The sequence below is a fragment of the Podarcis cretensis genome, assembly GCF_951804945.1.
Source record: "Podarcis cretensis genome assembly, chromosome: 6".
Classification (NCBI taxonomy): domain Eukaryota; kingdom Metazoa; phylum Chordata; class Lepidosauria; order Squamata; family Lacertidae; genus Podarcis; species Podarcis cretensis.
The window spans coordinates 61816798-61843144 of NC_137175.1; the positions used below are offsets into that span (position 1 = coordinate 61816798).

Sequence of the window (26347 nt, forward strand, 5' to 3'; positions counted from 1 at the left end):
AAAGACCACCTTGGCAGTTCCTCCCCTCCAAATTATGTTATAGAAAGTGGAGTCGTCTTCCTAGCATGAGTAGACACAAGTAATTTGATGCAGTTATTTAATAGTTGCAGGATTGGACTTTTTTTCAGCTTCAAAACTGCAATTCAACAAGATGAAAAGTCCCACAAAGTAATAATAGAGATGATATGTTAATTTTACTGTATCTTCTGGTGATTTGCAGCTTTAAGGGGGGGGGGGCAATTTCAACTCTTATATAAATTTCCATCTGAGGGGCTTTACATTGCATATTGTATTACCAGAATAGGCAGTTAACAGCACATCTGCTGGTAAGTATAAAATTGACACCACATCTGTCTACTGGTAAGTGTATAACATGTTGAATAGAATTGTATAACATACTGAATAGAATTAAATTGTCTTCACAGTCCATAACTATGAAATTGAATTTAAATGTATGGTGCATTGGCCAAATATATGTGGTGAATTCATTACTGATTTTCAAATTTCCATTATTTTATCATTGTAGTTTGCTAAAGTTACTATCACCTACCTCACTAATAACTGAATCTGAGATCAAGTAGCTTTGCCTGTTTCATATGTTGCAAGTCCCTTTCAGCCATATAATTGGTATCACAGAACCCATTAAAAGGACTGCCATAAATCGTTCATTCAGTTTGAATGTTGCTCTAATTTTTGCAGGTAGGCCAGAGGGACTGAACCCTACTACAGAGATGGCTGCCCTTGAAGGCAAATCCAGGGCCCTCTGTTCACTACAGCCCGTATAAGATAAATTGTAGCTCCTCCTTTAAATAGGAAAAACCCCAGAGAGATTAATTTGGGACACCATGGGGGTTGGAGCTGAACTTGCAAACTCCCCCTTGTGACCCCAGTGCCAAAGGCAGGTTCCCCCCACCAATGCAATACAATGTGTGATAGATTAAAGGTTATTTACTTTGTCCCACTGAACTGATTGGAAGCCCACTAAGAGCAAAACATGTTTTCATAACATCATAGCCTAATTCCTTTTATCTCATGACCTGCCCTGAGTTTCATTTCTTATTGATGATAAAGGGCAGAACAATCCACTACCTCAGTATATGCAGATATGCAGGGAAAGGGTGCTAGTACTGGGTACCATTGAGTACCCCAGGATAAAAGCACAACAGTTATGTATATAATAGTCAGCTATAAAGCATTATTCCAGGGACATGGGTGGCACTGTGAGTTAAACCACAGAGCCTAGGACTTGCCGATCAGAAGGTCGGCGGTTCGAATCCCCGCAACGGGGTGAGCTCCCGTTGCTCAGTCCCTGCTCCTGCCAACCTAGCAGTTCGAAAGCACCTCAAAGTGCAAGTAGATAAAGAGGTACCGCTCTGGCGTTTCCATGCGCTCCTCTGGTTCGCCAGAAGTGGCTTAGTCATGCTGGCCACATGACCCGGAAGCTGTATGCCAGCTCCCTCGGCCAATAATGCGAGATGAGTGCCGCAACCCCAGAGTCGGCCATGACTGGACCTAATGGTCAGGGGTCCCTTTACCTTTATAAAGCATTATTGGGTGCTGTTTCAATTTTGATCCTCAGCCTATTTCAAAGTTGATTTGCACTTAAATTTCAGGTGTCTTAAATTTTAGCAGTTTTAGCCAATAATATGGAAGCTGACACTATGATCAAATTGCACTCAGGTCCTGCCTATAGGCTTCCCCTAGGCATCTGATCGGTCACTGTGAGAACAGGATGCTGGACTTTGGTCTTTGGTCTGATCCAGCACGGCTCTTATGTTCTTATGGTATTTTGAAGCCCTAAAATCTCACTAAATATGCCTATTTATTAAAAGGAAAGAATGCCATACGACCAATTGAAATTGAAATTAAACTGAGATCCTTGCCTCTGATACTTGTGTGTTTGGGATGCGGCAGGCAGTCTTGTGTTTAATTTTTAAATTACCAAATTGCAAAGTCTGGGATTTCACCTTCAGCAAGACACAGACTGAGCTTTGAGCTCCTGTCTGAGACCTTTGTGCTGCCCTTGAGTTTTATTCCTTGGAATCTAATGGTGCACTAGCAAATCCTGATAATTGGTTTAGGATTAAAATGCAGAGCCCCACCACTCTTATGATTAACCAGAAGCCAAACTGCTTGTGTACAATGCTGACTTCCAACGAGAAAGAAAAATAAATTATGTAAAGGGAGATCTTGCCTTCCTGCAATAATCCATGGTTAGAACCAGAGAAGGTAGACAGGAAGGTAATGTTTTTAGAGAGAAACCAAGCCATTTCTGGAGCAACAAGGTGCAGGATAATATAAACCCATTTGTGGTGCTTGGGACCTTGTGATGTTGATCTGTTATGCTTTATTTGGTATGGAAATTTGTTCTGCAATGTTCCATTCTAGATATCCCTTTTACTTTAGTTGGCATTTCTATTTCAAATAAGTATAAAAAAAGACAGCCTATGCACATATTAGGTTTGTAAAAAATGGGGGGGGGGGTTATACATACTATGAGACTCTTGAATAGCTATGGTCCCAGAACACATTCACAGTGTTTGTGGCTGTAGACTGTTTCACAGGTTATGATAAAAGCAAGGGATTGGAGGTGTGGTCAGAAGACATGGCTGGGCAAGATCTTATTCCCCCTTCTATGCATGTTTCATGGAAATATAAACCACCAAGCTAACAGTTATCCAAAATAGCAGGTAAACCTCGAGGCTAATAATTAACTAAAATATTAGTTTCAGTATTTCTCACTCTTATCTTATGAACATTTTTTTTCTTTTATATTTGAATAGCATTATTTTTTCTGTCCTGTGGCTTCATGCTCTTCTGTTTCACTGAAGCATGAATATCAGCATAACTTTCATTTTTTTATGAGATACGGCCACCAGCAAGACTAACACTAAGCCCAATTTCTGGCCCACTGCTATCTGGATCTACACAGATATAAATGGATGTTCTCAAAAACAAAGAAACACAAAACAACCCTTTCCAATACTGCTCATTGCAAAGATGTCTTCAGCAACTTGTAAATCTTTGAATATGCAGAATCTGGCAAGAAATGAGTACTGATGTACTGAGAATCTTTACATTTCTCCTTTGAGATGTTTTCCAAAGCAGTTTTACAATGAGTGTCTTGCATGACTTCATGGCTAGAATTTGTTGTAGCCTTGTTTCTCCTCATCTCCTGGTAATAATCTTGTGCAATTTTCTTGCCAACTTTACAAAAGAGCTAAACCGTTTTTGTATTTTCGAGAGAAGTGTCAGTTAATGAAGGAAGGGAACAAATATATCTTCCTTTCAGCCTTTGTCTGCATAGCCTTGCAACCCATTTCTTCTGCTTTTTCACAAAAGCACATTTCTGTTCAGCAGTCTTGCTTAGCTCCGGCCCGCTTTTGACGTTATGGAAAGTCACTGGTCGGCCATTACTCCACATCCAGCTGCCCGTTTTACCTTCGTTTAATCCTGAAATTGGAGACCCGGCAATTGTGAAATTCACTGCCTATAAAGCAATGCTACAGGAATTGTATTAAGCCCCATCAATACAATTATTCATAGGACAGACTCTTTGATTTCAGCATTATTTTACCCAACAGCAGATGCAAATGACCTGCTGGTGGCAGATTCATGCTTCCTAAAAAATAGATCAACTTTAGTTAGGAAAAGAAATGAAAACTAGCTCAGAAACAGAGCTCAAGCTTTACATGTATAAGGTCAAAGGTCAATACCTGGCCCTTCCAGTTAAAACGATCTCAGATAACAGGACTGTCAAAGATTCTCTGCCTGAAATGATGGAACTGTTGCCAGTCAGAAAAGGAAGGTCTCTGGGCTATATGGAATTGAGCACTGGTCAGATTCAATATAGTAAAGTGTATTTGCATGGCATTCCAAATCACCTCAGTTTGCTGCAATACCGACAGATCAATGGTATACATATCCACCCAGATGGAAGTCCAATTAAAATCAATGGGTAAGTGCATATAGGATTACAGCTGGAATCTTTGGGGAAATCTTGGGCATATACATTTGGGAACAAGTCCTGCTGATACCATGGGATTTAATTCTAAGTAAACATCAATAGGATAAGCCTTAAGAGAAGTTGAACAGCTGCCAAATCTGAAAGGGAATGAAGTGGCAGGTTTAGCCGGGGAGATTCCCCCCCCCCTTTTGATTAGTTGTGAAATCAAAGCACCCTGCTTCTGTACAAAGATTCAATAAAGATATATAAAGTTATTTTGTGACCAAATATGATGGTCTGCTAGATCTGTAGCACTACCGTCTTTATAGAATGAAACCACAAGTTTCCCATGTCTCAAGTTTTTAGATTTATTGAATGAAGTACAGCAAAGGCATATGCCACAGTATCCTGAATAGTTTTTTTTTTACTTACCAATCCAAAATGGCTGCTTATTGGCAAATTTCCAAAGCCATGCCATCTCCCTTGAGGAATGAACACTGGCTAAATGGCCCTGGGACCTGTATATGAGACAACAAAGCATAACAATGATACCCAGTCACTACTGGGTTTGTTTGAGGGTGGGTGGGGAAATCTGATAACAATGTTACATGGGCGCTGACAAATGGGAGCTATCATGTCATAGCTTTAAACAAAAGAGAAAACAATAGAAAATATAGGCTCGGGCTGGCACTTCAGTTCATTCAAGGAATGTGTATTGTCTTTTATAGCAGTCATTCAATGTTCTGAAACTGTATAAGATTAAATAACCTTAGGTACTTTAGAGCAAAATCGCCAGAGTGAGATAGGTGTGGGATACTAACTTTCAGTGTGATTATTTATGCAATCAAAAGGTACTGTAATGTGTTTTAAGTGGCTGATTGTAGAGAATAACATTTCCAATCCCATCTTCACTCATGTCACAGGAAAGGAAATACATTCATCTTGTGCCTTGCCTGTTTGACCTTTGGAGAGCAGAACATTTGTTAGTATGGCTTTTTAATAATGAATCTTATTTGCATAACATATCATTCAAATAGGCCTTACTTCTGTGGGAATCATCAGAAGGACAACATATTGTGTAATTCTGAAGGTCACAGATTGTAAAACTTATTCCATAAAAGGTATACTACACATTGTATAAGTTTTTTGCCCAGTCTTTTAACTTTAATTTGAAAATGCATTTTTCTCACTGGAATTCTAAGGAAGATAATGTGATACACTTTCATAATTTAGAATTGCTGTTGATTTTCTAGTCATCTCCAGTAGACAGACAGACAGATCTGACCACATTATTCCAATTCATAAGAAATATATCTGGCATTGCTGAATCATCTCGACTTTATGGGCAATGCTTCATAGTACAAAAAAATTAACTTTCCCAACCCTCTAATGTAGCATGATAATTCCTGATGCACATAGAATTACAAACTATAACATTGTTCAACTTTAAGCTACTACACTGTACTGTTGCTATTCTAGTGGAGAAAGTGTAAGAGAAATTTAAAAAGGGACCCTGAACCTTCCAAACAGGTTTCCCCCCCCCCCTGTTTTAAATAGTCATTGGAAAAAGGTATTTTACATTGTTTATATACCAGTATATCATGACAGCAATCATTACCCCGCTTACCTGGGATTAAGCACCATTGAATTTCAACGAGACTTACTTCTGAATAGACCTGCTTAGGGTTGCACTGTTCCTGTGAATGCATTTCCCAGCAAAAAAAGAAACCCAAACAGCTTGCTCTTGCTGTTTACTTTTCAATTTAATGTAGACCACATTGCTGTAATTTATCCATCAAGCAATTATGATTAGTCCTTCTCTCCTCTTTAGAAGTCCCCAATTTACTTCACTTAAATATTTTTTTTTTAAGGCATTTTTTTCTTAAGAGATGGAATAAAGCAGTATCCAGTTGTTGTTGTTTTAAACCTCACATCCTCTCCCTTTCCTGCTTGAATCTAATAAAAAAGTTAAAGCTTCACAGATATTTCTCTTTATGGAAAACATTTGAAGGAAACAAAACAAGAAAAATGTTCTTCAGTTCTTATGAGGTACTGTAAACAGCACAACATTCTAACTACGGAAATATACAATTTCAGGCCTTCATTTGCTTCCAGTTCTTTCCGGGCAACAGATTTGCCAACATATTTTGTTTCAGTTTAGTGGAACTATTTTCATAACTATCCTCAAAGGCTTTCAATGCAAGGTCAGACCAGCCTCATGCTGGAGTGGGGAGTTTATTAACAAGTGTGACTAAACCATTCCCTTGTTGTCCACTTCAGTTTCCAGTTTGTCAGCAAGCATGAAAACTACAGACCATAAATGCTCATGGGGTTTTTAACCAGTTACACGGAATATTATGATGCCTGTTATAGGGCAAAAAGCTCAACACCTTCAGGAAAGTGGATTAAAACAAAGTCAATTAAATAGTGGGCTGCCTTTGGGGAGGGGAACTCATCACATATGGGAAAACAAAATTACTTTGTGTTATTATTTTCATTGCATTGGAAATGGTTTGCTGGGTATGTTTTTAAACTGCACATCACTCTGCTTTTTAAAGCTGTTCTGTGGTTCCTGTGCAATGTTACTGCATTATTTTGTTCTGGAGTGGCACAAGAAAGTGGAACATAAAAACTCTACCAGAACATTTGCAGTATAAAATTTTACAGGATTTCAGCAAGAAGTTACAGGACACACACTGATTACAAATGAAGTTGTGTCCTGAATGGGCACAAACAGTTATGAAAGGGGAATCACCTATAACTGCCGCAATACCATCATAAGCACAAATAATCATGCACACACACAAAACGACATCTGGAGGGGCCCTTATAGGGTATAGGGCAGGCATTCCCAAACTAGGCTCTCTAGCTGTTTTGGGACTACAACTCCCATCATCCCTAGCTAACAGGACCAGTGGTCAGGGATGATGGGAACTGTAGTCCCAAAACAACTGGAGGGCCAAGTTTGGGGGTGCTGGGATAGGGCGACATATAAATTCAATAAATAAAATAAGAATGTGTTAAACCTGAATTTTAATCAAATGGTGTTACTGTTCCTAGGGAGATATACCAATACGATTTTCAATCAGATTTCTTTGTTTCCTTTCAGCAGCAACACAGAAACACTGCTTAACAGTAGGCCATACTAATTGTCCAACTAGACCACTTTTGCCTATTCTCTCCAGGGTCTCAGGAATATGAATGAAGCCATAATCTTCCTGCTTTGAAAGCATGTATTCCACTATAGACTTATGTGGTGAAAGAAAGCAGTACCTTTGGTGGTCCTGTTGTATTTGATTGATTCCTTTGGAAATCCCAACATTCCGACCCATTCTGTCCCTCTGTTAGATATCAGCAAACAGAGGTGTGGGGAAAACTGAAATTATCACTCTGAGGAAGGATCTCTACAATTAAAATGAATGTGCTTCCAAAGATATTATTTTTATTCCAGACTATCCCTATAATTAAGGGGAGTAAGATTTTTAAAGAGTGGCAAAGAGCGATTTCAAGATACATCTGGCAGGGCAAAAAGCCGAGAATTCAATTTAAATTGCTAACAGATATAAATTGCTAACAGATATAAAGGAAAGAGGAGGCTTTGCCCTGCCAGATTTGAAACTGTATTATGAGGCATCATGTCTTTGCTGGGTGAAAGAGTGGATTAAACTAGAGAATAACGAATTGTTGGATCTAGAGGGGTTCGACAATAGATTTGGATGGCATGCCTATTTATGGCATGAGAAAAGGAGAGTCCATAAAGGCTTTGAGAACCACATCTTCCGGGGTCCTTTAATTGAGGTATGGGACAGGTATAAAAACCTATTAGAACCTAGAACACCACGTTGGTTATCACCTCTAGAAGTCATGAGTGTAAGGAGAACTAATATGAGAAGTAAATGGATAACATATGGTCAATTGTTATTTAAAGAAGGAGGAAAATGGAAAATAAAACCGTATGAGCAGGTAAAAGAACATGTTTATGATTGGATGCACTACTTCCAAATAAATGAGATGTTTAAGAAAGATGGCAAAGAACGAGGTTTTACGGATAAGGAATCGAAATTTCAAAGTGAGGTTATAGATAATGATGGTAAAAATTTATCTAAAATGTATAGGCTGTTGTTAGACTGGAATTTGGAAGATGAAGAAATTAAGTCGGTGATGATTAGCTGGGCCAGGGATGTGGGTCATAATATACAATTTGAGGACTGGGAGAAACTATGGAAGGAGGGTCTAAAATTCACTGCTTGTATGACGTTAAAAGAAAATATGATGAAGATGTTCTATAGATGGTATATGACACCGGTAAAACTGGCAAAAATGTACAAGACATGCAATAGGTGTTGGAAATGTAGGGATAAAGAGGGTACTTTCTACCACATGTGGTGGGAATGTAGGAAAGTGAAAGACTTCTGGGAGAAAATATATAATGAGTTAAAGAAGATCTTAAAATACACATTTATAAAGAAGCCAGAAGTCTTTCTGTTGGGAATAGTAGGAAATGAGATAAAAAGGAAAGACTGCAAATTTTTTCGATATGCAATCACAGCCGCAAGAGTGTTACTGGCCCAGAAATGGAAACAGCAAGAAATACCGACCGTGGAAGAGTGGAGAATGAAATTGTTAGATTACGCAGAGTTAGATAAATTGACAGGGAAGATTAGATACTTAAGAGACCAAAAGTTCATCGAGGACTGGGGAAAATTTGTGGAATATCTGGAATATTTAAGTGAAGGACAGATGACGCTTAAGGGATTTAAAGAAGCACTGTAAAAAAGCAAGAAATATTGTCTAAAGGGAATAGGAAAAAAGAGATAAATAATGTCAATATAAATTTGAGAAATGTGTAATTAAAATTATGACTATGGATGATTTACGGAACAGCTGAGGGAAGTCCAAAAGAGAAATAAGTTATGAAAATGATGTGAAATTAATGTATTTTGTTTTGTTTTGTTTGCTGATGTTGATTAATAAAAATTATATGCAAAAAAAAAAATAGATATCAGCAAACATACTCTAAAATAGTATCTACCTCTTCAATAGGGTTTTGAGCCCACATTTTTGTTTTGTACTCACATGGGTCCCATGTTATGATGCCCCACAATTATTTTGTTCCTCCTAAGTTTTCTTCAAGTATTCATATTTGTTAAAAAAACTAATGATGACTTATTATTGACTTTCTCCATAGGTTCACTGCTATAATAATATGATGCAAAAGCTCTACTCCGCTCATACAGTGGTACCTCAGTTTTCGAACTTCTCCGTTGACGAAATGCTTGGTTTTCAAACAAGTCGAACATGCCACATGGCCTCTGTATTGAGTTTTCCCTTTTGAGGCTTCCATATTGAGTTTTTGGTTTTCAAACGTTTCAGAACTCGAATGGTCTTCTGGAATGGATTACGTTCGAAAATGGAGGTACCACTGTATATAATTCTCTGAGGCCAAATGTTTTTGTAACCACTCCCATTCAAGACTCCCAAACATGTTCTTTAAACAGATTTTTTTTTTTTTTGTGAGGGATGCCAACTATTGCAGCCCTCATTGCAGCCCTGAGTCCAAAAAAGATCTGTCACCATTGGTGCTCCAATCGCTTCACAGATGGCCAAACCTCAACAAATGAGTGATCAGTGACAACCCTTTTCTTTTGAAGATTCCCATACCATTTCCTGCAGGCTTTTTCAGCACTGTCCCAGGATGCATTTCTAATGGAGCTCAAAATGTAGCAGTGCTTGTCTCTGAGCGTCCAACTGGAAGGGCACTTCCTGGATTTAGTTCTCTAAGAAGGGGGAAAATAGACCCAAAACAGTATGATTATACATCACTGATGAACTTCATGCCTGATCTCTTTCCCACAAAAAAAATACCCTTGCTCTTTTGAGGAGCATAAATGGGCACATATGGCTTCTCAGATTATGCTTCCCATTTCATGCCTCTTAAGATAGGTATGGAAGCAGTTTACAGACGTGTGAAAAGTACAAGTTGGCTGGCATGTCTAAGTGAGAAATAAAGATGCAACATTTAGATGTGCATGTGCATAAGGAGAGACAGCACATTGAAATGTTTTATTTTCATTCATTTATAAACGTATTTATAAACCACTTTTCATAAAATAAAAATAGCAGAGTGGTTTACAAGAATCATACAAAGAATAATAACAATAAAAAACATATGGGTGGGTAGCTGAGTAGATAGATACGACAGGATAGGCAAACATCTACTGAGGTGTTGGCTGGGTGCATCACTGCAAGTAACCTGTCCTTATCATCAGGTCACATTAACTGGAGCTGGTCCCACAACACTGGGCTTAACATTGCATTGGATACCTCAACTGGCACTGCTGCAGTAGCAGTGTCTAAGTCACTGTGGAACCAACTAACCTCATTCTCAAAGCATTTAGCCATTTGGTTACCATGTACTCCAGAGGTCAGGAATAACCAATCTCTGGACTGTAGGGAACAACTTTGCTGGGCAGTTCCTCAAGGATGCAACTGAGGCAGTGAAGTAGGCTCTCTTTATTTCCCTCACAGCTGTGTGTTAGGCCTGATTATGGGCCTGAACACATGCTCAGTCAGCTCCAGAGTGAGATCTACCCCACTCTTTACCCAGTCAGTTTCACTGACCTCAGCTGTATAGGGGACAGACTTGATCAGTTCAGCAACATCTCCCAAGCTACTTTTCCTGTGAGCCCCTGCATTTTTTCCCTAAAGGGAGAAAAGCAAACAAGGGGGTGATTTGGGGGGGCGTTAACAGGGAAAGGCTCAAGCACCTCATGCCCTAACATTGCCGTGATCACATTTTCGGGCTATATTTACGGTAAATTAAAAACAGTATGGCTGAGTCGCAGGTCTCCCATGCATTGTCTAGTTTGGTCCATAGTTGCAGCATCCTTTGTGGATTTATTTGAAAGCAGACCCATTAAACTCAGTTGTACTTGCTTCCAAGTGAACATGTGTAGGATTGGGCGGCACAGTTCAAATTCTCATTTGGGCTTAAAGATTGCCTAAATCTTATTGAATAAGGAGCCTAACACTGAGCAGAAATGCAGATGTAGTGATGTGATCTTTCTTAGCTTTTGGATTGCAATTGTTCATAAGCATTTGGCGATAAAGATATGGGAACTTTTGGCTTTAATTTGATTCAGTGCTGCTCTCTTCCTCATGAGATTTTGATTTAATAGAGCCATTTATAAGTAGGAATGAGTGAACTGGAGGGTTAAGATTCTTTTAAACCTTAAACAAGCTTTTAAAGTTGTGAAATGGTGTGGATAAAAGCTGCACTTCGTTCTGACAGCTTGTTAAATTTTTATAGTCAGGATACCAGGACTAGAAATCCTAATTAATATCCCATCTCTGTTATAATAATCAAGCTACATTTTGATCTGATTGGTAGGGAGCTGAGTATGCAATTGTCCCATAATAGCATTTGAGAGGACAAGTTTTCATTTAGGGAATTGAGGGTGGAAAAGAGGTCTGCCCAGAAGCTGCCTCCCCAGCAAAAGAGGAAAAATATTGCTCAATGACCTATAGCAGGGGTAGCCATTGTGGTGCCCCTCAGATGTTGATGGGCTACAATTTTCATGAACCCCAGCCAGAATGGATTATGATTAGAGATGATGGGATTTGGAGTCTAATAGGACTTGTTGGCTACCCTGACCCCAAGACACCAGACCTGGATTTGCAGATACCACAGATGTCCACAGAAATGTCAAGTCCAACTGTGTACCACTCATCCCTAATGTGACCTACAAAAGACTCATACAAATGTGCTCTTAGTTGGTCTTTGAAGCAGAACAACGAAGTTGCTAACAAGTCGCAAGCAACTCTAGCAAAATCTAGCAGTTAAGTAGGCTACAATTGAAAGTCAACATGATGCAGTCATGTTCAAATGTGGGGACCTGCAAGGCTAAATTTCTGGCCAGCCACAAAGCTCAAATGTAGCCTCGGGCATGTCACAGGATTTTAAATCTACTTTTGCAAGGACCTATTTTAATTCAAGCCGATACACTATCCAACTAAATGGCAATAAGGAATCGTTTCAGTTTGCAATAATACAAACATCTGAAGCAGAAGGGAAGTTCCTTATTCCTGTTGCATGCTCACACAAGTATTTCTATGGGTGTTATTAAAGTTCAGGGCAGGAGGAACAGGACATGAAATCAGTTCTTGAAGCATTGAATCGATACTGCACCGTAGTTAAAAGAAAACCTTGATTGCGGATTAAAATGTGGGTTCTGATTAATTGATAATCCATCCTTTGTCTCTAGCAGAGGCAATAAAATTAGTTAGGAGACTCTGAGGCACTACCATCAGATTGCCCTGAAAACATTCTGCTGTGGATTTATAGCCTTTATATAATTTCAAATATAGCAAGGAATATAATGATTTATAATATGCACTGCACTCTAGAGAATATATCCCTCTCCTTCCCTTGTCACCCAGGATTCCATCCCCGTCTGCTGCCGTACAACCTGGGAAGCTAATTCTACCTGCTTTGTACTCGACTGTAATGGGACAGGTTCATTCTTCATGCCCAAATCTCTCTGAGGAAGGTCACTTTGGTGTCGTAGGTGAAAAGGTAAAACAGGCACAGGCTCTCTAGCAGCTGCCCTGACGGCAGATGGCAAGATGAATTGTCCACCAGCTCCTGTTGGTGTAATTCCTTGGTACTGGAAATGATCAAGAAAAAATAAAGAGCAAGTGCATCTCCCTTCCAATCCCCCCCCCCCCCCCCGCTGCCCCCAAGGACAACTCTACGTATATGGCAACTGGGAACTCTGGATTCTACTTCACCAACACTAAGAACTGCTGCTGAACAATTATTGTAAAAGTTTCAGCATGGCCTGAAATTCTGGACCTGGGTTCAGTTTTTGACCCAACAAGTTAATATGTTTCGGCTAAGTAGCTTCACTTTTCTGTGGCATTGTGCTGCTTATTTTTGCAGGGATATTTCATAAAATCTGTGCTTCAGTATATATGCTATGGGAAATGTAAGTTAATCACATGCCACAAAGGCCTGTTGGAGATTATGCATAATAGCCAGAGAATGTAAAAAATTCAGTCCATATGTGCACATTCTCCAAGGCCTGTTGAGATTACATATATACTGATGACGAAATGTGCACATGGATAAACTGCATGTACATTCTCCATGAGGCGAATGGTGAATGTGCACAATGGCCAATTATGGTGCATATTGACCACTCAATTTACATCCCCCCTTACACACGATTGAGGGTTGCGCTTAATCCTTGTCCAGTTCAATATAGGACTGCCAGAGCTTGTAAGTGTCAAGTGCAAAACTGTTACCTAATGAGTAGGTTTGGAGGGAACGTAATGACTGTGAAACATGGGCCCTGAAGACTGGTATTGCTTCAACATTTCAGCTTTTTGCTAGCTTTGAGAAGACCTTGCAGGTGAAAAACATACAAACATTGTGCTTTAGGCTGAGCTAGAGGAGGAGCTCAAACATTTTCAGCACCTCTGAAAAGTGCTGCCCCATTTTGTCAATCTTCCAGGCCATAGGCTGTATTCATAACAAGGCAGCTGCAGCCCTGCTCTGGTCATGACATTATCACAAAGTCTGTTCACAGGGAGGAAAGCATTCTGGTAAAATTGAATTAGCTTCATAAACTGGTCACATAGCTGCGTTGGATGGATAATTTGATTCATGGTGTCATCATGCTAACTACATAATGTCTGGGCTCTGATTGGCTAGGATTGTGTCACATGGAAGAAGGCGTCAGTGACGTAATAGAGGAGGGAAACAAGCAGTGAAAAGCAGCAGAAAAAGGGGAACAAAATAGTGCTTTATGGTACCTCCTCTCCTCCCTGCCGCCTCACTTTCCCTGTGCAGAGATAAACGGATGATTTGCGAACCTGCAGCCCTGCCTATTGTGATCTTTGGTTTAGTGACATCTCAGATAAATGTGAAGCAGCCTCTTGGGCTACAAATATTTTCTTGGGTTGGCATAGCTCTTAATGACATTTTTTAGAATGGCATTAAGAGCATTGGTAAATTTTTAGTCATAAAATGTAATTACTAATCATATATACTGGAGGGAATAGCTCCAATTTGACAGGTACGTGCAACGGACAACACCGAGTACATCCTTTTCATTCCACTCTTTCATTAGCAGATCCTTCCATGTTCCCCCATTACAACTTTCCTAAGTAGTTAATTCGCCCAGAAAGGCAATGATATTCATAATTTTATGGCGGCCTATTTTGCAACATCAGCAGGAAAACGGAGTGTTATTAATAGGATATCTTTTCGTTCTTTGCCCTCGTGTAGTAGAGAAGGCTATGTAATAACATTTGTTCCTACTGAAGGATCATTATCCTGGCCGTTTTGCTTCTGAAAAAGAAAAATGTAGAGGAAATGTATTTGGCTCCATTGTTCGCTGGTGTAAATTAAAAGAGGCCCACTTAAATCAATGGGGCTATATCACTTTGGATCTAGCAAGAGCCTAAAATCAGGTTTCCAGATTTGTACATTTACTAAAGTAGACTGTGGCTGAAATCCTATTCTCAGTTACCTAGAAGTAAGTCCCACTGAACTGAATGGAGCTTCCATTTGAGTCAGCAGGTATAGGACTGGACTGTAAATAACTCCTCCCCTTCAGCTATTAAAATTCAAGAATACAGACACCTATAACTATCCTACAGCTTACTTGCTTCCAGCTTACATAAGTCATTGCTACACTTTGTATATATTTAGATATTAGCTGTACATACCACTGGAGGATTGTGTTGAACTGCTTGATGCTTAGAATCAGCAAGAACTTGGAAATCCATCATTACATGATCAGGCAGGTGTCCTGTCTGTGGAATATATCCTCTGGTCAAAGAACCATGATGATTATGGGGAAGATTCTTATTGTTCAGATGTTCTTCACGAAGGACATCTGCTCTTTCGCTTGCTTTATGGGAACGGCCAGCAGACAGCAGACTTCCTGAATTGCTACTAGTCCTTTCCAACATCTTTTGAGTGCCTCCATCTTGGAATGTTGTGGAAGAATCACAGTCGCCTAATAATTAATTATGAACAAGGAGGAAAGCAGAGTTTAGAAGCACAAGCGAGCAAAATTAATGACTGAAGGGTTTGGGGTTTTGTGTTACAGGAGAGCTGAACTGTGAAGAAAATGAAAGGCCATGAAGCCTCTGCAAGTGATTTCTTTTCTTTGGATAATAAATTTTAAGAGTGGAAAACCTAGGAGTTGAGACCCCACAACAGCACCCCTTGAGAGGCTGCTACATGGTGGTCTTTGAATCTTTGCAATTCAAGGTCAAAATCTAAAATAAACCACAAATGAGATTAATTTTGCAATCTCAGCTTAATCTTCAGAGAACTCATTTCTGAGAGGGCCCAAAGCCAGATGCTGCAGACAAAAGCCCAAAACAACAGTGCTGCTTTTTGTGCCAGGACAATGTCTTGCTTTCAAATTCACCACTGCAACGTCAGCTCGGGTTACAATTGTCACTTTAGGAACCTTCAAGGACAGACCGAGAAGGTTGCCGAAGATTAGGATAGAAGGGGTCATGCAAAAAATCTACACTGTCAAGAGTTTCTTTCTTTTCTTTTCTTTTCTTTTCTTTTCTCTTTTTTAAATCAAGCAACGTGAAAGAAATGCATAAATATAAAATCTGGAAGACAACTGAAGAAAGTGGTTCCAGTGTGCACGCAAGAAAGGAATAGGGAAGGGAATCTGTTGGCCACAAGGTGTCACTCTTGACTCAAAATTGGGTCCATCCATGCCTTTGTTTCTGGCAGCTGGAAATTTGGTTTAGCATCAGAATTACCAGGCGCTCTGGGTCTCCTAGAGTAAAACAGTGGGTAGTTCATCTCAGCATGAGAATTTATATATCCAAACATGAAATATACTGCCCGCTTCTTGTTAGCCTGCGTGGCAAACTCTTAAGGCATTGCAATTCAGCTAAAGATAATGGTGACCAGCAGCTGAAAGTATAAAAAGGAAGACAGACATTTTAAAGAAAGGTAGCGCTGTCCCAGAACATGTTTTGACCTCAGGCGTCTTGAGAGTTGGAGGCCTGGTGCTGTGTTGCTCTTTCTTCTTGATTCAATTATAAGTGATCTGTATTAACAGAAACACCTGGATCAGCAGCCTTCAAGAAATTTCAGCTGAAAACAAACATATGGGGCCAGAAGGAGGAGGAGAGAGAAGAGGAAGGGAAGTGACTTTAAGGAGGGAACTCAGGTGGTTTGAAGCCAAAGGAGAATAATTGTTACCCGGGCTGTAATTGAAGGTGCAGAGTGCCTCTAGCAGGAAGACTTTTTTTATTTTTTTTAAAGAAATTGGAAAATGTCAAGGATTGTTTAAGTAAAAGTTGATTCAGCAGAAGAGCAGCTGCATGAAGAAGGGGAAACTCTAAATGAAGTTTAAGGTTTCAAAATTCTATCACAGCTGTATAAAAGAAGTGAGTTGAGACAGGAATGTGCAAACTTTGGATGGAAAGCTTTTTTAAAAATTCAGTTACAAACTTTCTTTTCTCTCTCCCCTATTTGTTTATTTTATCTGTTTCTTTGGTTTATATGCCACTTCTGAGGCAATATGCCTACCAAAGCAAAACAGGTTAAAAAAAAAACACACTACACAAATTAAAATTCAAAGCAGTGAAATGGTTTCAAACCAAACAAGTACAAAATGCAAGATACAAGTAGGAACATTCAGTCCAAAGCCCGAGTGAAGAAGAAAAACTGGCAGTGAAAACTCATGCAAAAGCTAGTACAGCTGTTTGTTGCAGCACCCCTGGCTACAGGTTCAGCAGGTGAATGGTGCATCTGAGGCTGGGGGTGCTTCCCAGGCCCCTGTGGGACAGTGTGAGGAGGCACTTATTTGGGGGGCAGAGGGAGCAGCTCAGAGACCAGGGGCAACAGCAATGGCTGCCCAGAGGACTCCCAAGGAGAGGGGAGAGGAGAGGAGGCTGAGGGAACATTCCACAAGGGAGGCTGTTCGAAAAGGGCTTAGGGCCTGCCAGCTCTGCAGGCAAGGGGTGACATAACTGGGCTCCTGAGCCCCACAGGGGTGCTGCAGAAAGAATGGAGTTGGTCAAGGGAGCTGTGGACCCAAGCAGGTTGAGAGTCTCTGCCTTAGAAGGAAATGTGGCCCTCAGGGTGAATGTTTCCCACCTCAATTTATAATAATCTCACTGGCTATCCTGAAAGATGCTGATCAGAGGACTGAAATGAGAAGAAACCCTCAGCACACTAAAGTGGCGCTTGGAAATTTGATGGACCAGAAAGGCAAGGACTTGGTTGGTTCTTCCTGAAGATGTATTCAACAACCTGTCTTACCATCCTTTGGATCGAGAATTTCAACAGTCAGTTCCCTCTTGCGTCCCAGTATTGCATTTTTAGGCTTGTTCAGTGTTATTTTAAACACTTCATTGTTCTCTTCAAGGCCATCATCCTGAAGGAGGATATTCCAGATCTTGAAGGAAACACCTGTCAAAAGCATAAGATCTAAATCTACAAGTCCTATGTTACATTTGAAAGTAGCTTTTGTATTGTTTTACCATAGGCACATAAGAACTGTCAGAGTCTGCAGCAACACTTCCGAGCCAACTATAGGTTGTGGCTGTAGACACTTGCTCCGTACATGAACTGTTTCCACCACCAAAAATTGCAGGGTTACCACTGTAAATCCTCAACAGAAGAATGCATCAAGTCTAGGAAGTTTCTACCAAAGAGCTATCTCTCTGGTGTCTTCTTTTGCAGGTCTTCAAACAAGGAGTAGCATATGCTGGCTCATTAACAGTACAAGGCCTAGTTCTTCCTCCTTTCACATCCACAAGGCACCTGCTTCCTGCCACATCAACCCCAGCTTTACACAATTAGAAGCCAAAAGTCACAGCTTACTTTCTCATGAAGCAATTATGGACTATTATCTCAATGAATATTAACGGTTTCAGCAACCTTCAAAATCTACAGTGCTAACAGTGATTTGTTTATTTTTCTTACATTTACTAAGGTTAAGCAGACATTTTCCCAATCAGATCATTTTCATATAATCCTGTATTTTGGGTAAAAGTGTTGAGCATGGACTTATGAATGAAGAAGCCACAAAGGAGCATCTAACTCAATTCTTATTGGCAGTAACTTGGCAGAAGAGAGCAAGAAGACTTCTGAACATCAAGGGTGCCCAGATTTTTACATTCCACCCCTGCCAGCCCATCCTTGTTCCTTTATCCTGTCCCACAAACACATTTCTACACCTGGAGCTCCAGGATTTTCAGAGCAGGAGCCGACCACGTTATGGGAAACAGCATGCAAACCCAGCAGATGATTTTGTGATATATCCTTAAACCCAAGTTCTAATATGCTAGTGCCACAAAGGAGCCTTATAGCCTAATTTTCAAAGCACAATGCTGGCACCAGTCCCACTGAATAGAATCAGGCAAGTACAGCGGGAGCAATTTTAGGATTTCAGGATCCAGATGAAGTTTTATTCCTATCTTGGGCTCCCGTTCAACAAAGTACTTAACCACATGCTTAAGACCTATCAGGATTTTGTAGCACCAAGCACTGCAGAATATATATTCCGTTCCTTACAGTAAATAGAGAAGAGTAACCTGAATCCTCTAACAATGATGAAATTATATTTGAAAGCAAACTCATTAAGAAAGGTTTTCGGCATTGTTATGGGCAGAGACAAACATCTGAAAGAAAGAGAACTCTAAGGAGGAAGTCTCTCTCCTGCACACCCATATCTGGCAAGAAAAAGGGGTGTATTGCTAAACCAGGGGTAGCCCTTCAAATGTTGCTAGACTACAAATCCCACCAGCATGGCCAATGGTCAAGAATGATGGTGTCTGTAATTCAATAAATTATGGAAGGCATGATGTTAGCTACTCCTGTACTATGTTCTCACTTTCAGACTACAACAGTAGTGACTGGTGTGGAGGTGCAGATCTGCAAAACCAGGCTCCCTATACCAGTGACACTGGCTTATGTGGGTGTGAGACTGAATGCATACACAAGCAGGAGCACCGGATTGGCTCCCTTTGCGCATTCACACAGCCCTGCCTCGGCTGCTCCCCTGCTCTCCTCATCAGCATACAGGCATACAGTGATACTTGTGTCAGAGACGCATGTCCACAGTCTTATAAATAAGTGGAATCAGGGGGTGCCAACTTGAATAAAATATGCGGGGCAAGTAAGGTCCCCCACATAATCATTCACATGCACACCATTTGAATGGCAATGTCCATCAACTTTGGGGGGGGGTCCAGCCCCCTCAAATATTTTATTGGAGGGCCAAAGGGACCTCAGCCCCTAGGAGTTGGCTCCTAGGACTGGAATAGATAAATATATTTCACTGCAGCCATCTTATGTCCATCTCATGGCTCTGACCCACAGAGATTAATAAGGCACATGGAAATATCCAGGCTTCTCCCCATAGCTCCCCCATAGCACTTCCACGTGTCAGCCCCCCTTAAAAAAAATTTCTGAGGTAATAAAAGGAAAGACAAACCTGGATGTTCACACAAGTTCTTGTGCTTGAGTATTTGTGGATCATGGCCAAATAATTTTAGATTGAGGTGTTAATGACACTAGAGGAAAAATCTTCCTCATTCAAATGCCAATTTAATTAATAGTGCTAAAGCCTGCTCTAGGCCAAAAGTATCACTGATGAAATAGACAGAAACACACACCTGTCTTCTGAGCAGCCTGTGCCAGGAAGGTGAAAAGTTAAAAATCAGCTAATGGTGGAGGCAGTGAGGCCCACCTAACAATCTATAAAATGGTGGTGTCAAGAAATTACACAGTTGTCAAGTGCTAACTTGGTAACAGTAACACTAGTAAGTGTCTAATTACACCCTTTCCTGTGAAGTAACATAGCAATTAGCCAAGAGATTCCATGGAAAAACAATGGTTTTTCTGTAAATAAGCAATAAAGTTAAGCTAGTGTGGTAACTATTATACGAAGCCAATAAAATTGGATTCTGGCACATGGGATGATTTGCGTATCAGCTGTAGAACACTTAGAAGCGTGGCTTCCAGCAGCACTATGAAAATGTCAACCTACAGACTCATTTTTCATCTTCATATATAGTTACCATGTTCTATATCATGTTGAAGATAATTTCCCAAAGTTTCATTATCTGGCAGCAGGTTTTCAAAAGGGCGTTTTACACATGAGTAAAACAGCCAGAAGCGTGACACGAAAGGTGGCTCAGAATTTCCCATTTTTCCTAAAGTTAAGACCTCTCTAAGAAAATAGAGAAGAGGTTAATAACTCTTTATTGTAGTGATAGTTTTGCTTTCTCATTTGGTGAAATAACAAGAAATTTTATGTTAGGAACAAAATTGGGTGAGCTTAGGACAAAAAAAAACTTACACTGGTAGAGCATGCTACATTAGTCACAAAACTCCTCCCCTCAACAAAATGAAATGAAAAGTCTTTATGTTTTAACAATATTCTCTTCTTTGAGGTTCTTAGAATTAAGAAAATGTGGTGAGATATTAACTAAAATGTGTTTTACATGCAACATTTATTGTGATCAATGTAACAGCGCAACAATGCAACCAATTTAGAATATGTTGGCATGTGCAACATTTAAGCTAGTTTTAAAATGGAACAGAAGACATTCCCCCACTTCCTTTTTCAGTGCTGAGTTTGGGCACACATGAGAGCTCCCTACAGAGAGCTTGTTGACTCACCCAATTGTTTTCCTGAGTCCAGTGCTAAGAAGGATTGCCTGTTCTCCTGATAGAAGCTTACAAATGTCTCATTGGTCACTACAGAATTACCCTAAATCTTTCGGCTGCTTTCATGCCTTTATTCACAATAAATCAAGTGGACCACAACTGAAAGTGAAATTTCCAGTGCTAATTCAACTATCCAACTATCAATGCCTTTCAAGAGCCTTAGCAAACCATCAGCCTCATCACCTAATTCTGCATGATCTGGAGTTGATCATATCAACTAAGGTTGCAGTCCTATACCCACTTACCTAGCAGTAAACCCCACTGAATTCAACAAGAATTAATTCTCGGTAGACATGCATTGGGTTGCACTGTGAGCAAACCACAAAAGGCAGCAGAAATGACCCACATCAGAAGAACAAAAAGAATAGCATTGGTGACTTTCTTCTAACCTGGGGTTTCAAACAAATGGAAGTTAGAAGGCTAAATGAATATAACTTTCCATTGCTCATAGAAGGGAACAAAGATGGTTCCACTCATGCCCACCAGACCATCTTTCATTTCACACATATTTTTCTCAGATACACCAGTAGTTGTGAGACTTTGGGGAGGATGGGTTGCTGAAGAATATGAGCAAACTTTGATTTCAGCAGCCAATCCTTAACTGAACATGGTTGACAGCGAACTAGACATCATAATTTTTCTTGCTGTTACCTGGCAGGGTTCGTCTCCACTGGCACAATATTTCTCCACCTGTTTTGGAATGGTTCCCTAACACACTTCAGGATTTTATAACACAGCCACAAAGCTTAGTAGGTTCCCAAGACCACCTGGCTTTTCTTCCCAGACCCTCTGAAGGGAATGCAGAAAAGAAGAGGTAATGGGAAAGATCTGTTGTACAAACTACCTACCACTCACAATGTTGGATGCAGTTCTCAATGTAAAAAGCCATAATAGACAAGTTTAAAATTATTGCCTTACCAGGATCAAACTGCACTAATCTCGCTGTACTGTGTTTGAAGTCCAAGCCAACTCTTGCTGATACTTCTTGGACCTTAAAAATAACAACACACAATTAAGCAGCCTTCTTACCAAACAGATGAAATGTTCTTAATAGAACATTTTTTAAAAAAGGTTTAGGGACTCTTTTCTTACCTTTATTCCAACAAATGAGGGCTCTGCACTCTCTCCTGTTCGTTGAAGCTTAATAGGAAGAGACCCAATGTTTTCACAGACTCGATAGCATGTTTCTGCCAGTTCTATACGGGACCATTTTATTTCAAGACTGATGGTGAAACAGTATTAAAAGGAAAACATTATATTGGAGCCACAATGATCTCTGTTGCTGTAATTAAAGGCACGGTAAAGAATAATGAATCCCATTTACTACTTGTAGAAATGTGTGTAGGAACTGACGTTAGCACTGAATGTTGGAAGAATAAAAAAGCTTTGCCGCCTCATAAAGCTATCTTCCCAGAGACATGGAATTACTGAAGCCAGCATGCATGTAGTCGTGCCCGTAACACTTACCTGCATTATACTGTTTCCTTAAACATTTTGGGGGAGCATGGCCCTCAAAATGTATTACTTCAAAATTAGTCTAGACTCCAGAGCTTGAACTTATAGATTCAACATAAAATAGATTTGAATCTCTCTGTCACCCATAGAGTAAGCAATTAGAAAAACAAACATTCATACTCTTACTACTCCTTTACTGCATTAAACATGTGTATAAATGGATAGTCAAAAGTGTGTTATGGGATAACTTATCGACTTAAAGTGATTTGAAGAATATACCTGCGGCTCTAAATTGCTAGAACATAGTGCATTCTCAAGGGAAAAGCCATGGACATTTTCTCTATAGCAATCATATTTCTTAAAATGTATTCTAGTTTGTGCTGAGGATTGCTAAGGATTGTCAATAGTTCCCATCTTTCCTACAAGCAGCTCTTTCCCAGCCCCACAAGCTATGAAAAGATGGACACTTCTTTCCAAACTCAAGACCTTCCTGCAAAGATATGAAGCATATACAACCTCAAAAAAAAAGTCCTTGTGAAAATTCAGCAGCGTTTCAGTTTGCATTTCTTTTAATATATACATCTTTGTATATAATGCCATCTAGTATACATATTTTTGCAAAGCAAATTTGCCCTTATATAATGAATTTTTCATGCTATTTTAACTAATATATGCATTTTAACTTATATTGCAAAATTCAGAGAAGTACAAACTTCAAAGACCATATTCCCTCATGAATTTGCCCAGGCTCTGAGATCTTCCAGGGAGGCCCTTCTTTTGGTTCTGCAGCCCTCACAACATGGGAAAGGGTCTTATTGGTGGCTTCTCTCAGAATTTGGAACTCCCCGCCTAGACTGGCTCCCTCCTGGTTGTCCTCCTTTCAGCAGAAGACTTTCTTGTTCCAACAGGAACTGGCTGGTTTTACAAAAACGGCTGGTGCTGCGGTGTTTTCCTTGCAACAATCAGTGTGTGATCTCTTATATGCATATATATATTATAATTTTAATAATGTTTACTTTTTAATGGTTGCTTTTTAAACAATTGCGAATTTTAAAATGAGATTTATATCCTACTCATTGGCTCCTCAAAGCTGTTTATAAATTTTGCTTCATCTTACACCCTTCCCCCTGATTCCTTAGCCTTTGCTGTGGAGCATGATTCTCAGCAGCTCATTCCACCCTGTTAAAATACAACATACCGTATTTTTCCATCTATAAGATGCCCCATGTATAAGATGCCCCTATTTTGGGGGACTCCAATTTAAGAAAATGGGGGGAGATGTATTTGTGTATAAGACACCCCCAAATTTTTGACATTTTTTCTTCGGGAGGAAACCTAGTCTTATACATGGGAAAATACGGTTTTCCTCTTATAACAAACAATAATTAAAATAAGGCAAACACCTTTACTTTTGGGCTTTGAACTACTGTTTGAAAACAAAGTCCCACATGATGTCACCCCTTGGCAGCAGCTTGAAAGTCCCTGCCCCCCTGAGACTGCAGATCAGTTCTAATGTATCAGGAGAAAAAGCCAGTGCTGCTCTGTTCCAGTGTGATTCTGCCAAAATGGTGCATTTCATTCATTTCATTTCACTCCAATTCATGAATGGCTTCCTATGAAATATCATAGGCTATCATAAAAACATCACCACCAACAAAAACATACTGAAGTGTGATCCAGATAGGCCTTTGAAATATGTATTCCTTCCTCCCCGCCCCCTCAACAAACTTTTATTGACATTTTCTCAAAGTTACTGTAATTTTGCATGTTGTATGCTGCCTTGCTATATATTTTAGGGAAAGTGTGACCTGTAAATATTTAAATAATAAAACAATTTCGCCTATAAAAAACCATCAAATCAATTTCAGATATAGACTGAGTTTTTTTATATATATATATATATAAATCTCTGCTCAAAAGCCTGGTGGGAATAGGAAGGTCTTCAATAGCTGCCGAAAAGACAACAGAGATGGCGACATTAAAGACAGAGTTCTTGACATTTTGGTATATGAAGAATGCCTTCTCCTGCAGAACAGAGTGATCCATTGGGGATATAAGAAGTGGGATTGTATTTTAAGGACCTAAAACATCTTTTTAGGTGCGTGAGCTATTTCCTTCCTCCTAGGACTGTGGAGCTCTTTATTTATTTTCAGTATTTATGCATTCCTCTATCTGAATTTCTTCCCATCATATATTCACCCACTGATATATGAATAAGTGCAGATTTAAGACGCCATGGTAATGGTTTACTTATTCTTTGAGACTTTAATAAATAACAACAGAGGCAAGCAACAAACAGCCTGAAAAGTTTGGCTTCCAGGCTTCATTTCATAATGCAAAGTGTGTTCTGTCCACATGATATACAGCTTCATAGTCATTTCTGAGTTGCTTTAGAAGCAGTAAAACTGTACCTTGCAAGGATTTAAAATCATTGTTCTGAAGCAATGATTTTTTGAGCAACAGAGAAGTTAAAATGTATTGGGTTGCAAATGGGAGGAGACTGGGATAAAGAGCGTGCCCAGACAGTATTTTCTAAGGCTCCTGGTTGCATATTGTACTGCAGAATTGTGAGTTTTTGAAATGTCCCTGGTAAAGATTGTTTTGCCCTCACTGCAGGGAGAACCGCTGTGACACAGACTACATATCCTCTGCTGGCCACTCCTTACCAACTGATTACAGTGGTACCTCGGGTTACAGACGCTTCAGGTTACATACGCTTCAGGTTACAGACTCAGCTAACCCAGAAATAATACCTCAGGTTAAGAACTTTGCTTCAGGATGAGAATAGAAATTGTGCTCTGATGGCGCGGCAGTAGCAGGAGGCCCCATTAGCTAAACTGGTGCTTCAGGGTAAGAACAGTTTCAGGTTAAGAACGGACCTCTGGAACGAATCAAGTACGTAACCAGAGGTACCACTGTAGGCAAAAAAAAAGGCCTGTCCTGAACTGTAGCACTTATTGTGCTACATCTGTACTACAGCAAAAAAATACATCCGAAATTTGCAATTAATTAAAATTAATTCATCTAGATATTCTGATAGAGACAGCTCACACATTATGCTCCCCCTAATAAGAGGTATGATTGTCAAGGAGACTTGCATATGCTCCCACCTAGCACAGCCTCCAGCAGAGCATTGTAAGCAAATAGTATCATATGAGCAGGTAGAGGAAGCTCAGACTTGTTCCACTTTCCCACTCTGCTATTCCTTACTATAGTTAGGATTCTCAGACCCCTTCCTCCAGTTCTGGGTACTTCAGATAGGTGCCTCTCATTCCATTGTTGAGACCTGATATGCCAGGCTATATTTCCTCTCCAACCACTTAATCCAGATTTAGCTTTTCCAAGGAAATTCCAATATTTGGGTAGGAGGGAGGGACTTTGCCAATGCCCTGTTTGCAGTATTCAAATGATGCATTTACGATATTAAGCCCCTGCCTGGAAGTACCCAAAATGATGGTGGAATGGGAAACAGGCTGGGTGGTGTTTCTTTCTTTCTTTCTTTCTTTCTTTCTTTCTTTCTTTCTTTCTTTCTTTCTTTCTTTTTGAAGTTCTTTCCTTCACCAGTTCTACTACGTTTAGGATTGAACTTTGTTGTCGCTTCATATCTGTAGTTTCTCACACTACTCCATGTCACACACACACACCAGCCCAGGTAAATAAATATGAGCAGTACTTTACTACAGTCTGGCCTCTTGCTGGAATAAGGAACAAAAGGGCACAAAACACTTTATAGCACTTTTCATGTCACTTCCCTAGATTTATATTGAAATATGATCTGAATCCTATGGGGGGACCACAAACCAAAGGCACTAAACCTTCTCAATGGAGCAGACCACAGAATCAACCAGTTCCTTTTAGTACAATGCTAATATTCAGAGTTGTATGTACCTTGAACCATTTTTCCATGCAAGCTATGAAGTGTCCATCTTTTCATAACTTGTGGGGAAGGAGAAAGAACAGAGTACACCACATGAGCTGCTTGTAGGAAAGATGGGTTATAAAAGGAGTAAGTAAGGAAGTAAACATTTTCTTATTAAGCACATTCATACTTACATTTCTGGAACTATTGTGTTCCCTGCTCTGTCTGAAGCTTCAAATTCAAAGGTATCTGAAGTTACCTCAGTGGCAGGATTTAAGATGTACCGAATATTATGCTGGTTTAAGTCATGTTGTGTAAAAGAGTTTTGCAGAAGATGGCCTGTTGTAGAGTAAAAGAG

At 39.8% G+C, this 26347-nt stretch overlaps 1 protein-coding gene across 3 annotated transcripts in view; it reads right to left on the bottom strand.

Moving 5' to 3' along the window:
• Positions 1 to 1749: 1749 nt before the first annotated feature.
• The window catches only part of LOC307219124 (FRAS1-related extracellular matrix protein 1-like), a 105713-nt gene continuing 81115 nt past the window's right edge, over positions 1750 to 26347 (bottom strand). For 2 of the 3 annotated variants that reach the window (XM_079982070.1, XM_079982069.1), the window contains exons 27-35: positions 26184 to 26328; positions 21768 to 21897; positions 21594 to 21666; positions 17259 to 17408; positions 14681 to 14973; positions 12433 to 12612; positions 9608 to 9723; positions 4379 to 4464; positions 1750 to 3453 (exon numbers count right to left, since the gene is read on the bottom strand). In XM_079982070.1, coding sequence (XP_079838196.1) covers positions 3221 to 3453; positions 4379 to 4464; positions 9608 to 9723; positions 12433 to 12612; positions 14681 to 14973; positions 17259 to 17408; positions 21594 to 21666; positions 21768 to 21897; positions 26184 to 26328 — 1406 coding nt within the window. In that variant the 3' untranslated portion in view covers positions 1750 to 3220. Of the gene's footprint in view, positions 3454 to 4378; positions 4465 to 9607; positions 9724 to 12432; positions 12613 to 13049; positions 13353 to 14680; positions 14974 to 17258; positions 17409 to 21593; positions 21667 to 21767; positions 21898 to 26183; positions 26329 to 26347 lie in introns of those variants that run through there. The other variant, XM_079982071.1, reaches the window with a different exon arrangement.